Consider the following 15,933-nt stretch of genomic DNA (forward strand, 5'->3'; position numbering starts at 1 on the left):
TCTAGGTCATAAATCCAAGTTTTAGAAGGTGACAAAATTAGAAGTCCAAGAAACCCCTTAAGGATCTATCCCCATAAGTCAGACAAAGCAATATAAGACAAAAGGAGGCTAATAACTGCAAGAGCCAGACTAAATAAAATTGCTTTCATCTGATTACAAATGCACCAATTTATAAGAGGTGTGTTATAGAGACTCTGAAAAAGGTTACAACTTTTTCAACTAAGGCCATGTAAATAACCTAGAGAGGAGCATAACATACACATAGACTTAGAAAAGTATTTTCATGACAATTGTATTGCTTTGAACACTAGCTGAGGGCATCTCTCTCATGTTCCAGCCTTGTATTTCTCATATATTCCTAAGTACCACCTACTGCTATCAGTTTGTCTTTGAGAAACGAGCTGAGTCCTGAAATATGCTTTGTTTTCACCTATTGCCAAAATCCTGCAGGAAAGGTTGAACACACACAATTTCAAACTCTCCCATTGAAAAGAATATCTAGTAAATAGAATGAAAAACTGGCTAGAATGTCAGAACTTAGGTTATAATGGCTTAGTTATACATTATTCTTATATTGTCTGTGCTCCTTCTAGATAAAGCTTATAGAAATTAATATAGGAATAAGATCAATCTATGTATATAACTGGAACATTTGTTCTATCCTACATTTATTACTTCCATGAATCTAAGCAAAAATAGTACGAGAAACACTCACTTTGTATCTCGGTTTTTCCAGGTTTCTTCTCCACTGGCTTTGTCGAACTACCTGTTTGAACTAAGTTAAAACTTTATTATTACAAAAGGAAATGAACCCAAGCAGACATTCTCTTTAAAATAGAATAAATATATTATGTTAGTTTTTGCTATTGTCTCTTAAAAGTATGGCCCTGCCCAGCTGGTCAGAGAATACTGCCAGATAATCATTCCCTTGCAAGTAAGTTATTTTAGTGATATCTTTGAGATATTTCAAAAAGATATTCACATTGTTGTCCAGCAAAGTTTAACATTTTTAATGGTCTTCATTTATAACATTCCTGCTGTTTCCAGAGACCAGAGTTATAAATCAGGAATGAATTATTCATGTCCACTAATAACTAGGATAACAGAAAAAATAGTTAGTACTGGTATAAATTAACTCTGTATCACAAGAGATTAAATCTGAAGTAGGAAAACCTTTCTGCAAAATAAAAAGGACACAAGTATTTTAATTTATATGTATGCTTACTTGTTAGTTGTCCTATAACTGGTACACTTTCTTCTACTTCATCATATGAAGTTATTGTCACCACATACTCTGTTTCAGGTACAAGTTCTGACAATAAAGTTTCAGTGGTACTAGCTGCAAGGGTAAATTCTTTAGTAGGCCCATCTGGAAATATAAAAAGGAAAAATATGAATGCAAGAAAACATTTTTCACATATAACACAACACAATATACTGTAATTCCCAGAAGTACTCAAAATCTGAAAAGTTCAATATATACATTTTTTTCAGGACACTCAAACATTATTTTTTTTACTGCCTTCCAAAACTAAAATTTTGAATTTTAGAAATTTAATAAATGGACTGGTATTTCTTTTGTTACAATCATATTTAATACTTGTTTGAGAATTCAAGACTTTTCTAGTTTAAAGGTATACCAGAATATCAAACTAAAAATCTATCATTGGTTTTGGAGACTAATGGGAGATAAGAGTTTTATAAATGCAAAGAAAAAGAATTTAATTTTAAATTATGCATTGGAGGACAGCAGAGAGAGAGAAATAAGAAATGAAAATAAACTGAAGGAAAACAAACCCCAGAGGTTAAGACCAATCTCTAGTAGGAAATCTGTGTAGAAGCAGTGCATATTCCATTCTCAAATGGCCACATGCCTTAATGGGTAACATTGACCTCTGCATTGACTTAAGCAGGTATCAAATATTTCAAGGTCCAGTATACTAGGTGTTTACTTATATTTTGGCAATTATGTACTCCCTTCTAGATTCTGTTAATTCTCAATTCAATCAGGAAACATGGTGGTTCCTGGGAATGACGTGCCTGATGATATTTTTAATTATATTGTTTTTGTCAAAATATAAATAATTAGAAAAGATAACAGGTGCAATAGACCACTGAAAAATGCTCTTGGTTTGCAGGTGGAATATGCAAAACCAACCAAGATCCCCAGAGGACATCGAGACACTCAGACTTTGCCAGGTTGGGTAGTCCCAGTGCCAGTTTTGGAATTGCTGGGTGTCAGTTATTCCCAACATCTGGAAACTGGATGGACCCTGTTAGAACTGATTTTCTGCTTTGGAATGAATAAGGTAACTGCAAATATATTTGGGGAGAAAGATTCAAAGAGAAAAAAGTAAATTTTTGACTCCTTTTTAAGTTTTTAAATCATCTTTTTTAAAAAAGCTATATTTCCTGGTAAATCGATATGTAAAATGATTAATATTTTTAAAGGCTAAAAGATAAATAAACACAGTTCTAGTAATAATCTGTATTGACATCTTCCATCTCTACTGTCAGCCAGTCAAGACTTCTTCTTACCATTCAGCCAATGTTAGTAGAAATGGTCATTTTCTCATTCCATTGTAGAACTAAAAATTAATCAATAGAGTTTGGTTCTCCACATTTTGGCAACATTATTAACACTAAAGACAATGCTTGAGAACAAGCAAAACAAGTTTTGTTTTCCAAGGATTCAGCCTAGTGTCTACAGAATCCACCTAGCCAAAGTAAATTCTTATCTGTCATCATGGTTATTTACCATTATCACAGAATGATGTTTCCTGGATACTGAAATGTGTAGGACACTGGGTAAGGTGTAACAACGTACTTCATCAGCTGATACTTTAAATGCTGAAAAGATTAAGTAATTCAAGAAGAATGCCAAGGAACAAGGATTTGATTTTATAAGATCAAAGATTACTAACAATATTTTGATCAGGTAAAAATAGAGTAAAATTTTAATAAGAACAGCCTACCACAGAAAAACATGTTATACTCAATAACATTAAAATATAATAGTGGATACTAGGCTGGAAATCTGAAACCTGAGTTCAGCAAATGGCTGGTGACATGGATCAAATCCCTCAGGCTTCCTAAAGCTCAGCTTCTTCATGATGAAATGGGAGAAGAGGTGGAGATTGAATTATATCATCTTGATGCTTCTGTCCTAAAACTCCAGTCTCAAAACTTACCTGTTGTAGGGTCCACCGTTATTCTGTAACCCACAATTGGATCAACTGGTTTTGCCCATGACATATGAACAGTATTTTCATCTATAATTTTAAAATTCAAGTCTGAAGGTGGGTCAACTGCAAAAGAGAGAGTTTATATTATTAAGGTTTTCAATGTCACAAAATGGTCAATTTAATTAACAAAGAATTGTGTTAAGCAAAGCTTTCTAAAATTGTCTTTGCATAAATTTGTTTCCAACAAATATAAAAGATATGTTGTTGGATAAGAATAAAACTAAAAGCTGACAAAACATCAGAGAGTATACATATTACAGAAGACAGCACGAAACACTTTTGATTCTTGAGTTGCTAGGTCATTCAAGAATGGCCAGCAAAATCAAGCATAATAGAAACATATTTGGATACAAGTACATACAAGTACAATGAAATCACATATAATAACCACATATGCAAACAATTCACATAACAATTAAAGGAATTTCGATACATGCTGAGTGCATTTTGAACAAGCATGCTAAATCACAACCTGCTTACAACCAGAGAAGTTAATTCAAAACATTGACATAATACGTTTTTTCCCATAATATGGACAAGAATCAATGATGATTTTGGTTCATTCTCTGCATTATTTGCCTTGTAATTATTCATTGTTATTTGATAAATCTCAATATGTAGCAGAGATGAAAAATATATTTTAATGAAAATGAGGAATCATGGGAAACAGTTATATCTGACAAGGAAATATACATTTAAATGTATATTCATATTCATAGGCAAGTATTCAAAAACAAGTGATGTTAATAATTTGTAGGTATATAAATAGTGATATTCAAAAGTTTATAAAACTAATATTCTGCCTGTTTACACCAGCTTGCTGAATGTTCCAGGGTGTAAACCAACACTATTATTTCCTTTGCAGCAGGTATACTCCATACTAGAAAAGGCATTTTAGATTAAAATGCCAGTATGGTCCTTTACAAAACAATGGTTAATTATGAAAAGACAACATCAATGTATATTTATGGACATTTATTTACAGAACTTAAAGAAAACAGTGAAGAAGGATCAGTGATCTAAAGACATGACTGCGCATAAAAACTTGGAAAAGTCAATGACAGGAATAACTGAAAAGTACAGAAAGAAATAGTTTACATACAAAACTGTACAGTATCATGCATGTGTCAATGAAATGTTGACTTGTTTTTAGTTTCCCACAATGAACAAAAGCCTCCATGTACAGTAGTCATTACACAAAGACGTTTCCTAAATATTTTATAATGATATTCTCTCTACAATGTTCATGCCTCATCATGCAGCATTGTACTGACTCACTGTCAGTGCATGGTTGATGAATTAAAAAGTATTACTCTTGAAACAGGTCAACGAATTAAGATGACTTTCAGCCACACTCTTCTTAAAATGTTTTAGTCTGAAAGTATTCCTTGTGAGTCAGAATTTTTGCATCTGTTTTGAGAGATTACAATTTCCTTTTAGGTTTTTCCAAAGGTCAATTAAAATACACTAGTAGGCTTGAGACATGAGTCACAGAATTTAACTGGGGTTAAAGATTTATGTAATATTAATAACATGTTTTAATGGAAATAATTAAGCAAACATTTGCTTTAGTGGACTGCTGCCTCCAACTATAGGAAATGGCTTTTTATTTTTATTGGATACACTAGTATTGGAATGAATGTTATATTCTTACTATCCATACACAGGCAGTGAGATTAGACTATTAATCAACATGCATAGTTTAATTACTCAACATTCTTCGGTCTTTAATCATATTTTGAGGTTTAGCTGTACTCATCACTTAGTATAGCATGCATGCAACAGATGTTAATAGGACAACGGGCATTAAGAATATCATTATAAAATATTGTTCCAATAGCAATGGCTCAGGACAAATTTAATGCAAAGGCAGACACAACTGGCCTGAGCATGCTTTTAAAAAAAAATCAGTACATGGAAAAACAGTACCACCAACCTTGGAAGGAAAATGACCTGAAGCAGCAGACACTAGGTTAAAACTGCTGAAGGGCAGCAGCGGCCCCCCTTGTTGATATCCAAATGACCAGGATTCCAGATAAACTGAAAAATTGACTGTGGGGAAAAGTCTTTAACATTTCAGAGGATCTTGAGGTGTTCATAGAAACTGCGGTATGTGGGAATCAAAGTAGGAAAGAATGGCCAACCCGCATGGGTACAACAGAGAGCCTGCTTCACTTTTCTTCTGGCCAATTTTATTGCATATACAGCTTTTCAGGCTTGCCATTCTATTTGTACATTTGTTTGTTTTGTTTCATGAAAAAATAATAATAAAGCAGATGTGAGCGTATGACCCATGTTAACATAAATCAATGCTAAAAAATGTACGTTATTAATTTTGAAATATTTTCTTTTACATAAAAATAATTCATAAACACCATCACATATCACAGAGTCTAAGTGTTCCCTAAGACAATGCTCATAATGCTGATGCTGGAAATTTTCTGGGTTTTTTTGTTTGTTTGTTTGTTTTGAGACGGGGTTTTGCTCTTGTTGCCCAGGCTGGAGGAGTGCAGTGGTACAACCTTGGCTCACCACACCCTCAGCCTCCCGGGTTCAAGCGATTCTCCTGCCTCAGCCTCCTGAGTAGCTGGGATTACAGGCGAGCTCTACTATGTCTGGCTAATTTTGTATTTTTACTAGAGATGGGGTTTCTCCATGTTGGTCAGGCTGCTCTTGAAGTCTCGACCTCAGGTAATCCGCCCGCCTTAGCCTCCCACAGTGCTGGGATTATAGGCATGAGCCACCATTCCCAGCCCAGAAATTTTCAATTATGTACTAGCTGCATATGGATTATAATTACAAAGAGCCATAGATGCATAGGATGAGAATCCGAACCAAGAGAAACAGAATGAAAATTATAAATAAATAACAATCTTACATATATTCATAAAACCTGAATACTGATAGTGAAGAGACTACAATTTTAAGTATTTTTACTCTCATAGTTTAATTTCATATTTACAAAATAATGTTTTTTGTTATCAAAATACTATGCTACAAAAGGCTCATTCTGATGAGATTCTTGTTACATAAACTTTTGCTACATAAATCCTGTTACATAAACAGGATTTAGGACATTTTGGGAATGATAATAATAGCTGACACTTACTGACTGTCCTCTATAACAGGCAGAGAGCTGGTTACTGTGTTGCCGCTTTTTTCCTTGTAAGAACCCAGTGATGGGCCTTGTTATCCCTGCTTTACAGATAAATCAGTGAAATTCAGAGAGATAACACAGCCAATAGGCAACAACACTTGGATTCCATGGTCTGACTACAAAAACATACAGTTTTCTACTGTACTAGATTAGATGCAAAGTAGAAGAAATATTTCCATCAAAAATTAACTTTAGAAAACAATATTTATAAGTAGTTGCTTTTAAACCATTTATGCCTGAGGTTGCAATTTTTTGAATTTTTGTAATCAGACCTTGGCAATGACCTTGAGCAGTAGGATATAAATAACTCCCACATGCTTAGCATTCCAATAATGGAACACTAGACATAAATGGGTTTAATATATGCATATTTTTAATATATACATATATTTGTAAATATAAACAATATTTATATGGAGCTGATTTATATATATACATGAATAATTATATGTGTATATATTATACATATTATGTATTATTATACATATATACATAAATATGTGGTATTCAGTTATCTCCAATTCAGATATAGATGGAATTTGGTATATTAACTTTATACACTTGTTCAAGCATTTAAAACTAAAGTGTCCATCTTGATATATAACTTTCTGAAACATTTTTAATAGGGCACCCAAAAAGGGGCTATGTCCAAGAAATTACCAGCCACTGCAGAGATGAATGAAGAGAAGGATGGATAGACAGGTGGGAAAATGGATGAGCGGGAGTAGAGGAGTCTAATAAGTATTGGTAAGTATATACAATGTGCTATAGATAAATCAAAGCTAATAATACACTACTAAAATATCTTGATGAACTAGTAAGATCTTTAGTTTGATATCTGTGATAACAACACTGGAAAGGATACTACCTTAATAGTAGAAACCTTGACAAGTGTGCAATATGTGATGAGTTAACCATATTCTATAGGCATTAATTTATGTTTGCCAAGCAAAGTTAGTATAAATTTAATGATCTTTGCCATGATATAGAAATTCACTTCATTTGAGTTTTCAAGGTACCATAAATAATCAGTTGAAAAGATAATGTTTTAGAATAAGCTACAGATTATTTTATACACATTATAAAATGTGTCCTCTCATTAAACTTTCTGGAACAACCAGTTGTTAAGCACAAAGAAAGCACAGTGTGACCAAACCAGCACTAACCTAGGACTAGAAGACTGGGGTCTTGTCTGTTTTTCATATCTAAGTAGGTGCATTAGTTGACCAAGTGATTCAGCCTCTCTGGGCCTCATTTTCTCATTTGGAAAATGAGAGTAGAATAGATGATCTCTATGTTAGCCTCTAGTTTGAAATTTCTGTTATAACACAAATTAGACATAGGATTATAGAAATATATACAAAGTAGTCTCTTAACCTAGACACAAGACAAAGCTATAGCCACAACTCACAGACGAATTGATAATATTCAATTGTTTATTATATATTATAAACTATAAATCAGACTAACCAAAATTAACACTCTGTTTTTCACAAAACCTGTGTTCATCTCTAATCCTAGATTAATTAGAAAAGTGTCCAACTCTCAGGGAATACTGGCCATTAACCTTTAAATGCAAAGTGTTAAATTTTCTACAGGATAATTAACACACTGTATGATACATGAACCAAAAATAATTCATACATTCTAGGCCACTCAGATATGGCTGATAAAGTCTATGCAGTGATACAGTTGATAAAGTCTATACAGTGGCTAAAAATTATAAATACTGAAGTGAAAAAAAATCATTTCCACTCTTATTTCTATAGGACAAGATAACATAGTATGAAAAATATAGCTCCTAATACAAATAAGCAGAAGAAAAACAAAACAAAAATATTGCCACTATAAAAAGGAAGAAATGCAAAAAGTGAATGCCAAAACATTTTAATTAATGTTTTCAAAAAGGTATTGGGTTTTTAATATACAAAACATTAAGGTCATAGAAAATGGTGATAAAATAGTATGAATGTAAGAGTGCAAGTGTGAGTCATGAAAGGAAAAGAAACGTAACTGTGGCTACTTTAGGATTCAGATTGAAATAGCATGGTACCAAATAGAGTCCCAAGTTGAAATTTTGAAATGCCCCCAACAGAAATATTTCAAAGAAATTCTGGTCCCAGCCCAGTGTCCCCAGAAAGGCTTTGGCCACAAATTTTGTTAGCCCTTCAAAGGCTCCTAGCACCACTTAGGAGTCAACACCAGGGCTGTGCTGTCCAACACGGGGGCAACCAGACATGTGTGGCTATCAAGCTCTTGAAATGTGGCCAGTACAAAATAAACAGTGCTACCTGTAATCCCAGACTTTGGGAGGCTGAGGCAGGTGGATTGATTGAGGCCAGAGGTTCAAGACCAGCCTGGCCAACATGGTGAAACCCCATCTCTACTAAAAATACAAAAATTAGCCAAGCATGGTGGCAAACCCCTGTAGTACCAGCTACTCAGGAGGTTAAGGCATGGGAATCACTTGAACCCAGGAGGCAAAGTCTGCAGTGAGCCAAGATTAAGCCACTACACTCCAGCCTGGGCAACAGAGCGAGACTCTGTTTCAGGAAAAATAAAAATAATTTAAAGAATAAACTGCACTGCAAGTATAAAATACACACCCAATTGTCAAAGACATAGTACAAAAAAAGTCAAATATCTCACTAATAATTTTCATATGGGCTCCATGATGAAATAATTTAGGTTAAATAAAATACATTATAAAATTTAATTTATCCTGTTTCTTTTTCCATTTTGAATGTGGCTACCAGAAAAAAAAAATGTAGGTTACATATGTGGCTTATATTTGTGGCTCATACTGTATTTCTATTTGACCATGCCAAACTAGAGAATAAGGTCAAAAAATGAATCCTATTAAAATATAATTATTAAATACTAACTTAAGGAGATGGGATACAAGAAAAGACACAATTTAAGAAAGCAAAAAAAGAGCTGTACCATATGGAAATAAATACAAATTTAAAAGATAAAATATAATATGGGAATAATCAGAAATGTAGATAGTAAGCTGTTCTTTTTAACTGCACTTTGCTAACCAGCCAATATCTAATTCCGAATCAATTTTTTCCACTTACATCATTTCCAGCCTAATTCTTTTTCTAAGAATTCTCAACTCTTTCTGATTTTCAAATAACTATTTTCTTAATGAGCAATAAATGGGCCACTTCAGTGAATTATCTAAAAATATCTGTAGTAGGGCCTCCAGAAGTTCCTCAAATAAAATTCCTTCCTAACAACGACATAGAAAGGAACATTAAAAGCAACCTCATCTTAATATTACTTCACAGAGTTCACTCTGAAAAGACTCTACATTCATAAAATATTTATCAGCTAAGAAAAGTCAGCACCTTTCTGTCACTTTACTAAACATGCCATACATTTTGGAAATACTCTGCTTCCCCTAATCTCTTTTTTTTAACCTGTAGTCTCGAAGTAGAAAATCAAACACTATAGAAACCTTGAAAACCTCGGCATAATCATGCAAACAACTTTACTTTCTCACAGCCTCTAAAAAAGCACAACTCAACCCAGAACCTACACAGCTGTCACTTGCAGAAGTGTTTTTTTTTTTCCTCCCTTAACTTCATCAAGGGTATTTCTTTATTGAAAAAAAAAAAGGTATCTTTCATGACATTACCTCATTTACCTTGCAGAATAAGAAAACTAATTTTTCAGGTCTCCAATGACAACTGAGGGACCACAGAAGTCGCCATGGGGTTGACATATAGACCTGGCTTGTTTAATGAACACTGAGAAATTAAGACATCAAGCGCATACAACCAACATAATTGGGTGGGACATCTAACAAAAGCCCTCCACTTCCTAGAGGAGGAACCACAGGGCGCCGTTTTGGAAACCCATCTCAGAGCGCTCCACCGCCTCCGCGGGGAGGTCAGACGCACCGGGCTCTCCCAGAGGGAGGCAGAAGGGAGCAAGGGCAGGACACTGGAGGTGGTGCCCAGCAACTCCGGTGCGCGCTCGCTTCCCAGGCTGGAAACCTTGGCCCAGGCTCAACCTGTCTGAGCTGGGCCAGTCCAGGCCACGCGCCTTGGAGCCCTGCGAACCAAACAGGGACAGCCGCGACCCTAGGTCAGGCGAACACCCGGGGTGCCGGATCTCCGCTTGCCAGCCATCATCCCCTAGGGTGCTTGGCTGCTGGCTCATCTGCCCGCACCATCCGCCCCGCCGACTGAGCTCCCCACAAAGCACACAGAGGCGCAGAGCCAGCGCTGTTGGAGTCTTTTATTGTGTTCTGTCACCGAGGTCGCAGCCCCGAGCCAGGTGGTTCGTTACTAGCCAAGCGAGCGAGTGCGCCCGCTCTTCGGGGCTCCTGGGTGCCACCCGGAGGTGTCCTGTTGGTTGAGATGATTAGAGCCGTCGCCCCCTCTCGGGTGGCTGGTCCTCTCATTAGGCAGCAATGCAGGTGGCAGTGTGGACAGCACACCGCAGAGACAAGCTCAAGAAGACCACACAGCACTGTATGGAATGCATTAAGCAGAATACAAAAGAGCTGGACCTGAGAGCTGGGAAATGGACAAACCTCAGGAGAAAGGGGCGTTTCTCTGGAGGAGAGAAACCACCGGAGAGAGCACGAAGCGCAGGGAAAACAGAGCAAGCAATAGAAGCAAGAAAGATGTGTTTTTTCCTTTCTCGAATTTTGCATTGTCACTCGGAGAAGGGGAAGGGAGCCTTTTACCTTCTGCCTCAATGGAAGACAGGAGCAGGGCCGCGCCCAGGGCGGCAAGCACTGGGGGAAGCCTGGTCCGCATCCTCGGCCTCCGAGCTTACAGCGGCATGAAGAGCTCTGCGGGAGGAAGCAGTAACCGCATCAGAACTGGGTCTGGGCAGGCCTTGAACCAGGTTAGAACTGGAGCCTGGACCTAGTCCAGAACCCGACCAGATCTGCCTTAATAACCACAGGGCCTACTCCAGCACATAATGGGCCTATTGTGAAGCAGTGGAAGTCAAGTTCGTCTACAGAAGTTTAATCATGGCCCTAGGAGGAAGTTCAAGTTTAAAAAGGGTCCTGTTCTCCTGGAGACTGGTCCTGCTTAGCATCCCGGGTGAAGGCCTTACCAGCCCCCACATGATTTCATCCTGCCTGGGTAATGGCTAATTCAGAGGTTATTTTATCCTTCACTCAACTAAATATCTCTTCCAGCTGGGGATTTTATTTGGCTGCTTTTTCCTAGCTGCTGAACTTTCTAGGTAACTGTATTTTAGTGGTCTCAGGGTAATTTGGAAAAGTATAATAAACCTTTTTAATTCTCTTTTTTCTTCATGTTGTTCTGCTTTCAAATATGCAGCTCTTTAAGATCTGAAATGGATTATACAGAAAAATGTAAGGCCCAGCTGAAACCTGACCCTCCTGCTAACTGTGTTGTTTTCACATCTGATAAATCCTTTACCTGAGATGAGGGAAAAACAACTCCAAAATACATAATAACAAAAAAGGCAGCAAAATGGAAGAAGCAAGACACTTTTGTCTGTTTTTCCAAGGTGTTTTTAAATAGAAATTATCAATAATAATCTTTGTATTTACCTGTTTGTTTAAGCTGGAAGATTATAAGTATATATGCCCCAGAGGAGAATATGTTCTGTTCTGATTTTTTCTAATTTTGTAATTACATTATTAATTCCTTAAAGACAAAGAATCTTATTCATCTTTGTGGTTTCCCAGGACACAGTAGGTACTTAACCCATGTCTACAGAATGGAATCTCCTAAAATAGTCTAAGGTTCAACCCAAAGACAAAAGCTACTAGCAAGGAACTGAACTGGGAAGCTGCCAGTGGCAAAACATAAAAAGAGTTGAGTCTGAGGTACATAAATTATTGTAAACCAACAGCCTAGGCCTCAGGAAAAATGGAGGGGGATAGGAGACTGTCCTGCAGTGGGAATACAAAAATGAGCCAAAGGTTGAGGCCTCTTTGAGAAAAGAAACTGACAATCTCCAACGATGACTTTCCAAATTATTGGCACAAAGCATGAGGGCAGCTTTCCTCAGCCTGTGTGTAAATTGCATTTTAAATGTCTGATGAGCAGGCGTGCCAAATTGCCTAGAGCTCCTTTTTATGAAGCCAAGATTAAAATTTTGGCACTGCCCTAGGTATCTAAGGGGTCTAGCAATTTCTTTCTTCCTAATTAACAACTGTTTGACATTTCTAACCCTCTTCGACATCAGTGAAAAGCAAGAGGTGAGACTGGGCCGTTGTTCCAATCTTCTGGCCTTAACTTTGGTATAATAATTTCCAACTCAGTTGGCAGTCGTGATTGCGAAAAGTTAAAGGCGAACAATCGACCCACCGAAAAGCTGTGAGCAGATTTTTTTTTTTTTAACAGCTGAACTCAACAAAAATCTGAGTAGAAACACTTTTGCTGGGTCTCGATCGCCTCCTGTCGGTTTCCCGACTTAGCGGCAAGAATGAATCATCTCGCGCCGGGATACCGAAACGCAGTTAGAGCTCAGCCAGCCAGCCAAGCATCTCGTCCATATGTTTTAAAAAAGAAAATGCTTTCTCTCCTTTTTAGCCAAAACATTCATTTCAATGCTTAGCAACAATTCATTGAGCATTCTCAGACATAAATATCTGAAAGCGGCCGCCCCTACGTGGCAGCGAGGATTCCCTCACTTCACCGTCATGAATAAAAATAAGTCCATTGGGGTGGGAGTTGGGGCTAAGTGGACTCGCCCCTTCTGCCAACTCGTCCCCTCCCAATTCCCCGCTGGAAGAACCCAATTCCTTAACTCCCGCGTCAAGTTAAAAAGAAAATCTCTCTCTCTCACACACACACACACACACACACACACACACACACCGCTGCGCGTCGCCTACCTCCTCTCCCACCCACCACCACCTTGGCATTAGCCAAAGGAGAGCTTAGCGTTTATTTCCTTTCCTGTCCCATCCTTCCCCAGCATTCATTAGAAGACTACCGAGTCCGGGTCGAGAGTCTCCCTGGCTCAGAATCCCAGGGAACCCTGAACTGGTCACTGGAGGGCTCCCGAGGACGCCCTCTTGGAGGTACCTGTTCCGCTCGGTGAACCAGTCGGGCGCCCCACGCTCTCTGATCCCCACAAGTTTAATATTTGAGTGGGAAAACGCAGCAGAGATCTCACAGACCCGGAATAGGGCCTCCACCAATGCACCGGGAGGGAGTCGGAGAGGGGCTTTCTCCTGGAGCTGGGGAAAGTCCGCCAAGAATGAGTACCCTAGTGCGGGCCTAACCCTCCATCTCGGATGCGCTGAAAGGTAGGGGAGGAAAGGAGCCAGAACACTCCACCTGGAATCTGTCTCGAGATGCCACACACACCCGTGCAGCCTCGACGAGCTGCAGAGCACTCAGCGGGCCCTCCAAAGAATTCCGCACCGTGCGTCATCAAAATACCTTCCCAGCGCCCCCGCCGCAAGCCTGCCCTCCCCGACAAAGCCACAGCCGCGAGATAACCAGGCCCCTGCCGCCCCAGAACCCGGTGCGCCCTCCATTGAAATCGACAGCATCCACAGATGAAACTCCTCTAGAAACGGAAACACTGAACGGGATGCTTTGCGCGCACAAAACCGTGCTCAGCTCTTAAGAAAAGCAACATTCCCCTCTCCCTCAAAAACCCCCCAAAAATCACAAAATCCCAGTATACAAGGAGAAGCTCAAGCCCATGTACACTATTACAAGTCCAAACTGTCCTCGCCCAGGATTCTTCACCGCTCCAGGCAAGGTGCAAGCTAGACGCCGTTTTCCGAGTTGTCTGTAGGAATGATGGGGTAGGGGAAAGGGGACAGAAACCAGGCTGACCTGAGACGGCGGCGACAGGGTGAGGTAGAGGCGGCGACGGCGGCTTCCTGGCGTCGGAGAAGCTGGTGCTCGGTGTGGCCCCCACACGCCCCGGCGATAGGCGCTGCGCTCCAGGAGCACCTAGCGGCCGCCGAGGCGTGGGCAGCGGCGGGGAAGTCCAGTAGGAGGAGGAGAATCCCAGGAGGAGAGGCGGGCGCTGCAGGACGAGTGGAGACCGCCGGAGCCTGCAGCTGCCGGCGCGCGGACGCGTCTGGGGCGGTTCGCCTTCGCCAAGTGGGAAGAGACTCTGCGCCGCGGGCTACTTAATAGAGGGCTGTTCCCAGCTCTCAATTTACTCGGTTACGAAACGCCTGAGAAGGTGGACGGCTGCCACGGGGTGATGTATGCTCCTCCGGCGGTGAAGGAGGTCTACTTTTGGGAACGTGTGCATACTTTGAGCATTCCTTCGGCGTGAGGTGGCGATCGCCGTAGTAGCAGTACCCCGCCGGGGGGCGGGGAGAAGGGAGGGAGCAGAGAGGGGGACAGCCGCAACCGGGTTCCCTGCCAAGGGAAGCTGCGTACTCTGCCACTTGGGGCGGACTGGGAAGCTCGGGTTTCCCTATCCCTGCGATTTCTTTAATGAATTTTTCTAAATTAAGAACAATGGGAAGGGGAGCGACTCCCATTTTCAGAAATGCAAGGAGGCGTAACCCATTCACCCCCGCTCCTGCCGATCTCCATCCTTCATCATCACCACCTCCACCTTCCTCCCCCTCTGTCCTGGGTGCACTTAAAACCGATTTACAGGATTTCCATTAACTAACTGTCTGTACACGCGGCGCGCCTTCTGTCTTTTTCAATCTCCGAGCGCGATTGGAAACCCGGACAGCCGCCCGCGCGGGGCTCAGTGATGGGATGGCTTTCCCAGTCCTCTTTCACTCGCCTGGTGCTTCAGGACGGAACTGGGAGGCTTACGTTGAGCCAAAAGAGAGGGAGAGGAAAGCTATGAAATCCAGGGGTCCTCAGAATAGGAAGCCGCTCAGTAACAAGTTCCATCCACTGCAGAAACTTCTCACCCGGACCAGAGCGAAACCTGGCCCCGAGCGGAGGCTTCGGACTGAAAGCTCTGCCCTTAAAACCTCGCGGGGTCAAAGGGGCGAAGAGGAGTAAATTTGAAACCCCAAAGCACCCCTCCACACACAATACTGGAGAAGCCAAATAGGCGGCTGATATTCTGCCAACACCGTCGCCTCTTCTTAACAGCCTCCTCCATCCTGGCATCCTACCCCTTGTTCCTGGGCAGGAGTCTGGTACTAGGGTTGCCAGTTTGTACAAGGCGCACGGGAGGAAGCTTCAAGCACTCACACCAAGAAATCAGAAAAATGCTACTGGAGAGATTCCGATTATAACGTCTGACCTCAGTACTGGCCCTGCACCGTTTTGGCCTCTTGAAGCCCAAGGGTTACTCCCGTGGCTGGTGGGGAGAGGGGGCTGGGGGAGCTTTGAACAACAAAGGAACGGGGTGGGGCGCAAGGGAACAGAGGAGCTGCTTCTCTGGAACTGACCGCCCGCCATAGTAGAATCTGAGGGCATGGCCCCAATGTAAACCTCTCTTCCCTTTTGGCTCTGACGTCTGCAAATTTGGCCTTCCCACTCCACTGGGTGCAATAGCCTCCAAACTTGCCTTTCGAATGATAAGAACTTGTAGGGAGCTCCCCTTTCTGCACATCTCCCCACACACAGGCTGCCCTCC

At 40.4% G+C, this 15,933-nt stretch overlaps 1 protein-coding gene across 6 annotated transcripts in view; it reads right to left on the minus strand.

Moving 5' to 3' along the window:
- The window catches only part of COL12A1 (collagen type XII alpha 1 chain), a 121,846-nt gene extending 107,191 nt beyond the window's left edge, over positions 1-14,655 (minus strand). For 2 of the 6 annotated variants that reach the window (XM_021937469.2, XM_021937470.2), the window contains exons 1-5: positions 14,202-14,654; positions 11,105-11,212; positions 3,192-3,308; positions 1,226-1,369; positions 716-775 (exon numbers count right to left, since the gene is read on the minus strand). In XM_021937469.2, the coding sequence (XP_021793161.2) occupies positions 716-775; positions 1,226-1,369; positions 3,192-3,308; positions 11,105-11,177 (394 nt within the window). In that variant the 5' untranslated portion in view covers positions 11,178-11,212; positions 14,202-14,654. Of the gene's footprint in view, positions 1-715; positions 776-1,225; positions 1,370-3,191; positions 3,309-11,104; positions 11,213-13,436; positions 13,745-14,201 lie in introns of those variants that run through there. The other 4 variants (XM_031667218.1, XM_031667219.1, XM_017958025.3 and 1 more) reach the window with 4 other exon arrangements.
- Between the last annotated feature and the right edge of the window lie 1,278 nt (positions 14,656-15,933).

Source organism: Papio anubis, chromosome 6 (genome assembly GCF_008728515.1).
Source record: "Papio anubis isolate 15944 chromosome 6, Panubis1.0, whole genome shotgun sequence".
NCBI lineage: Eukaryota > Metazoa > Chordata > Mammalia > Primates > Cercopithecidae > Papio > Papio anubis.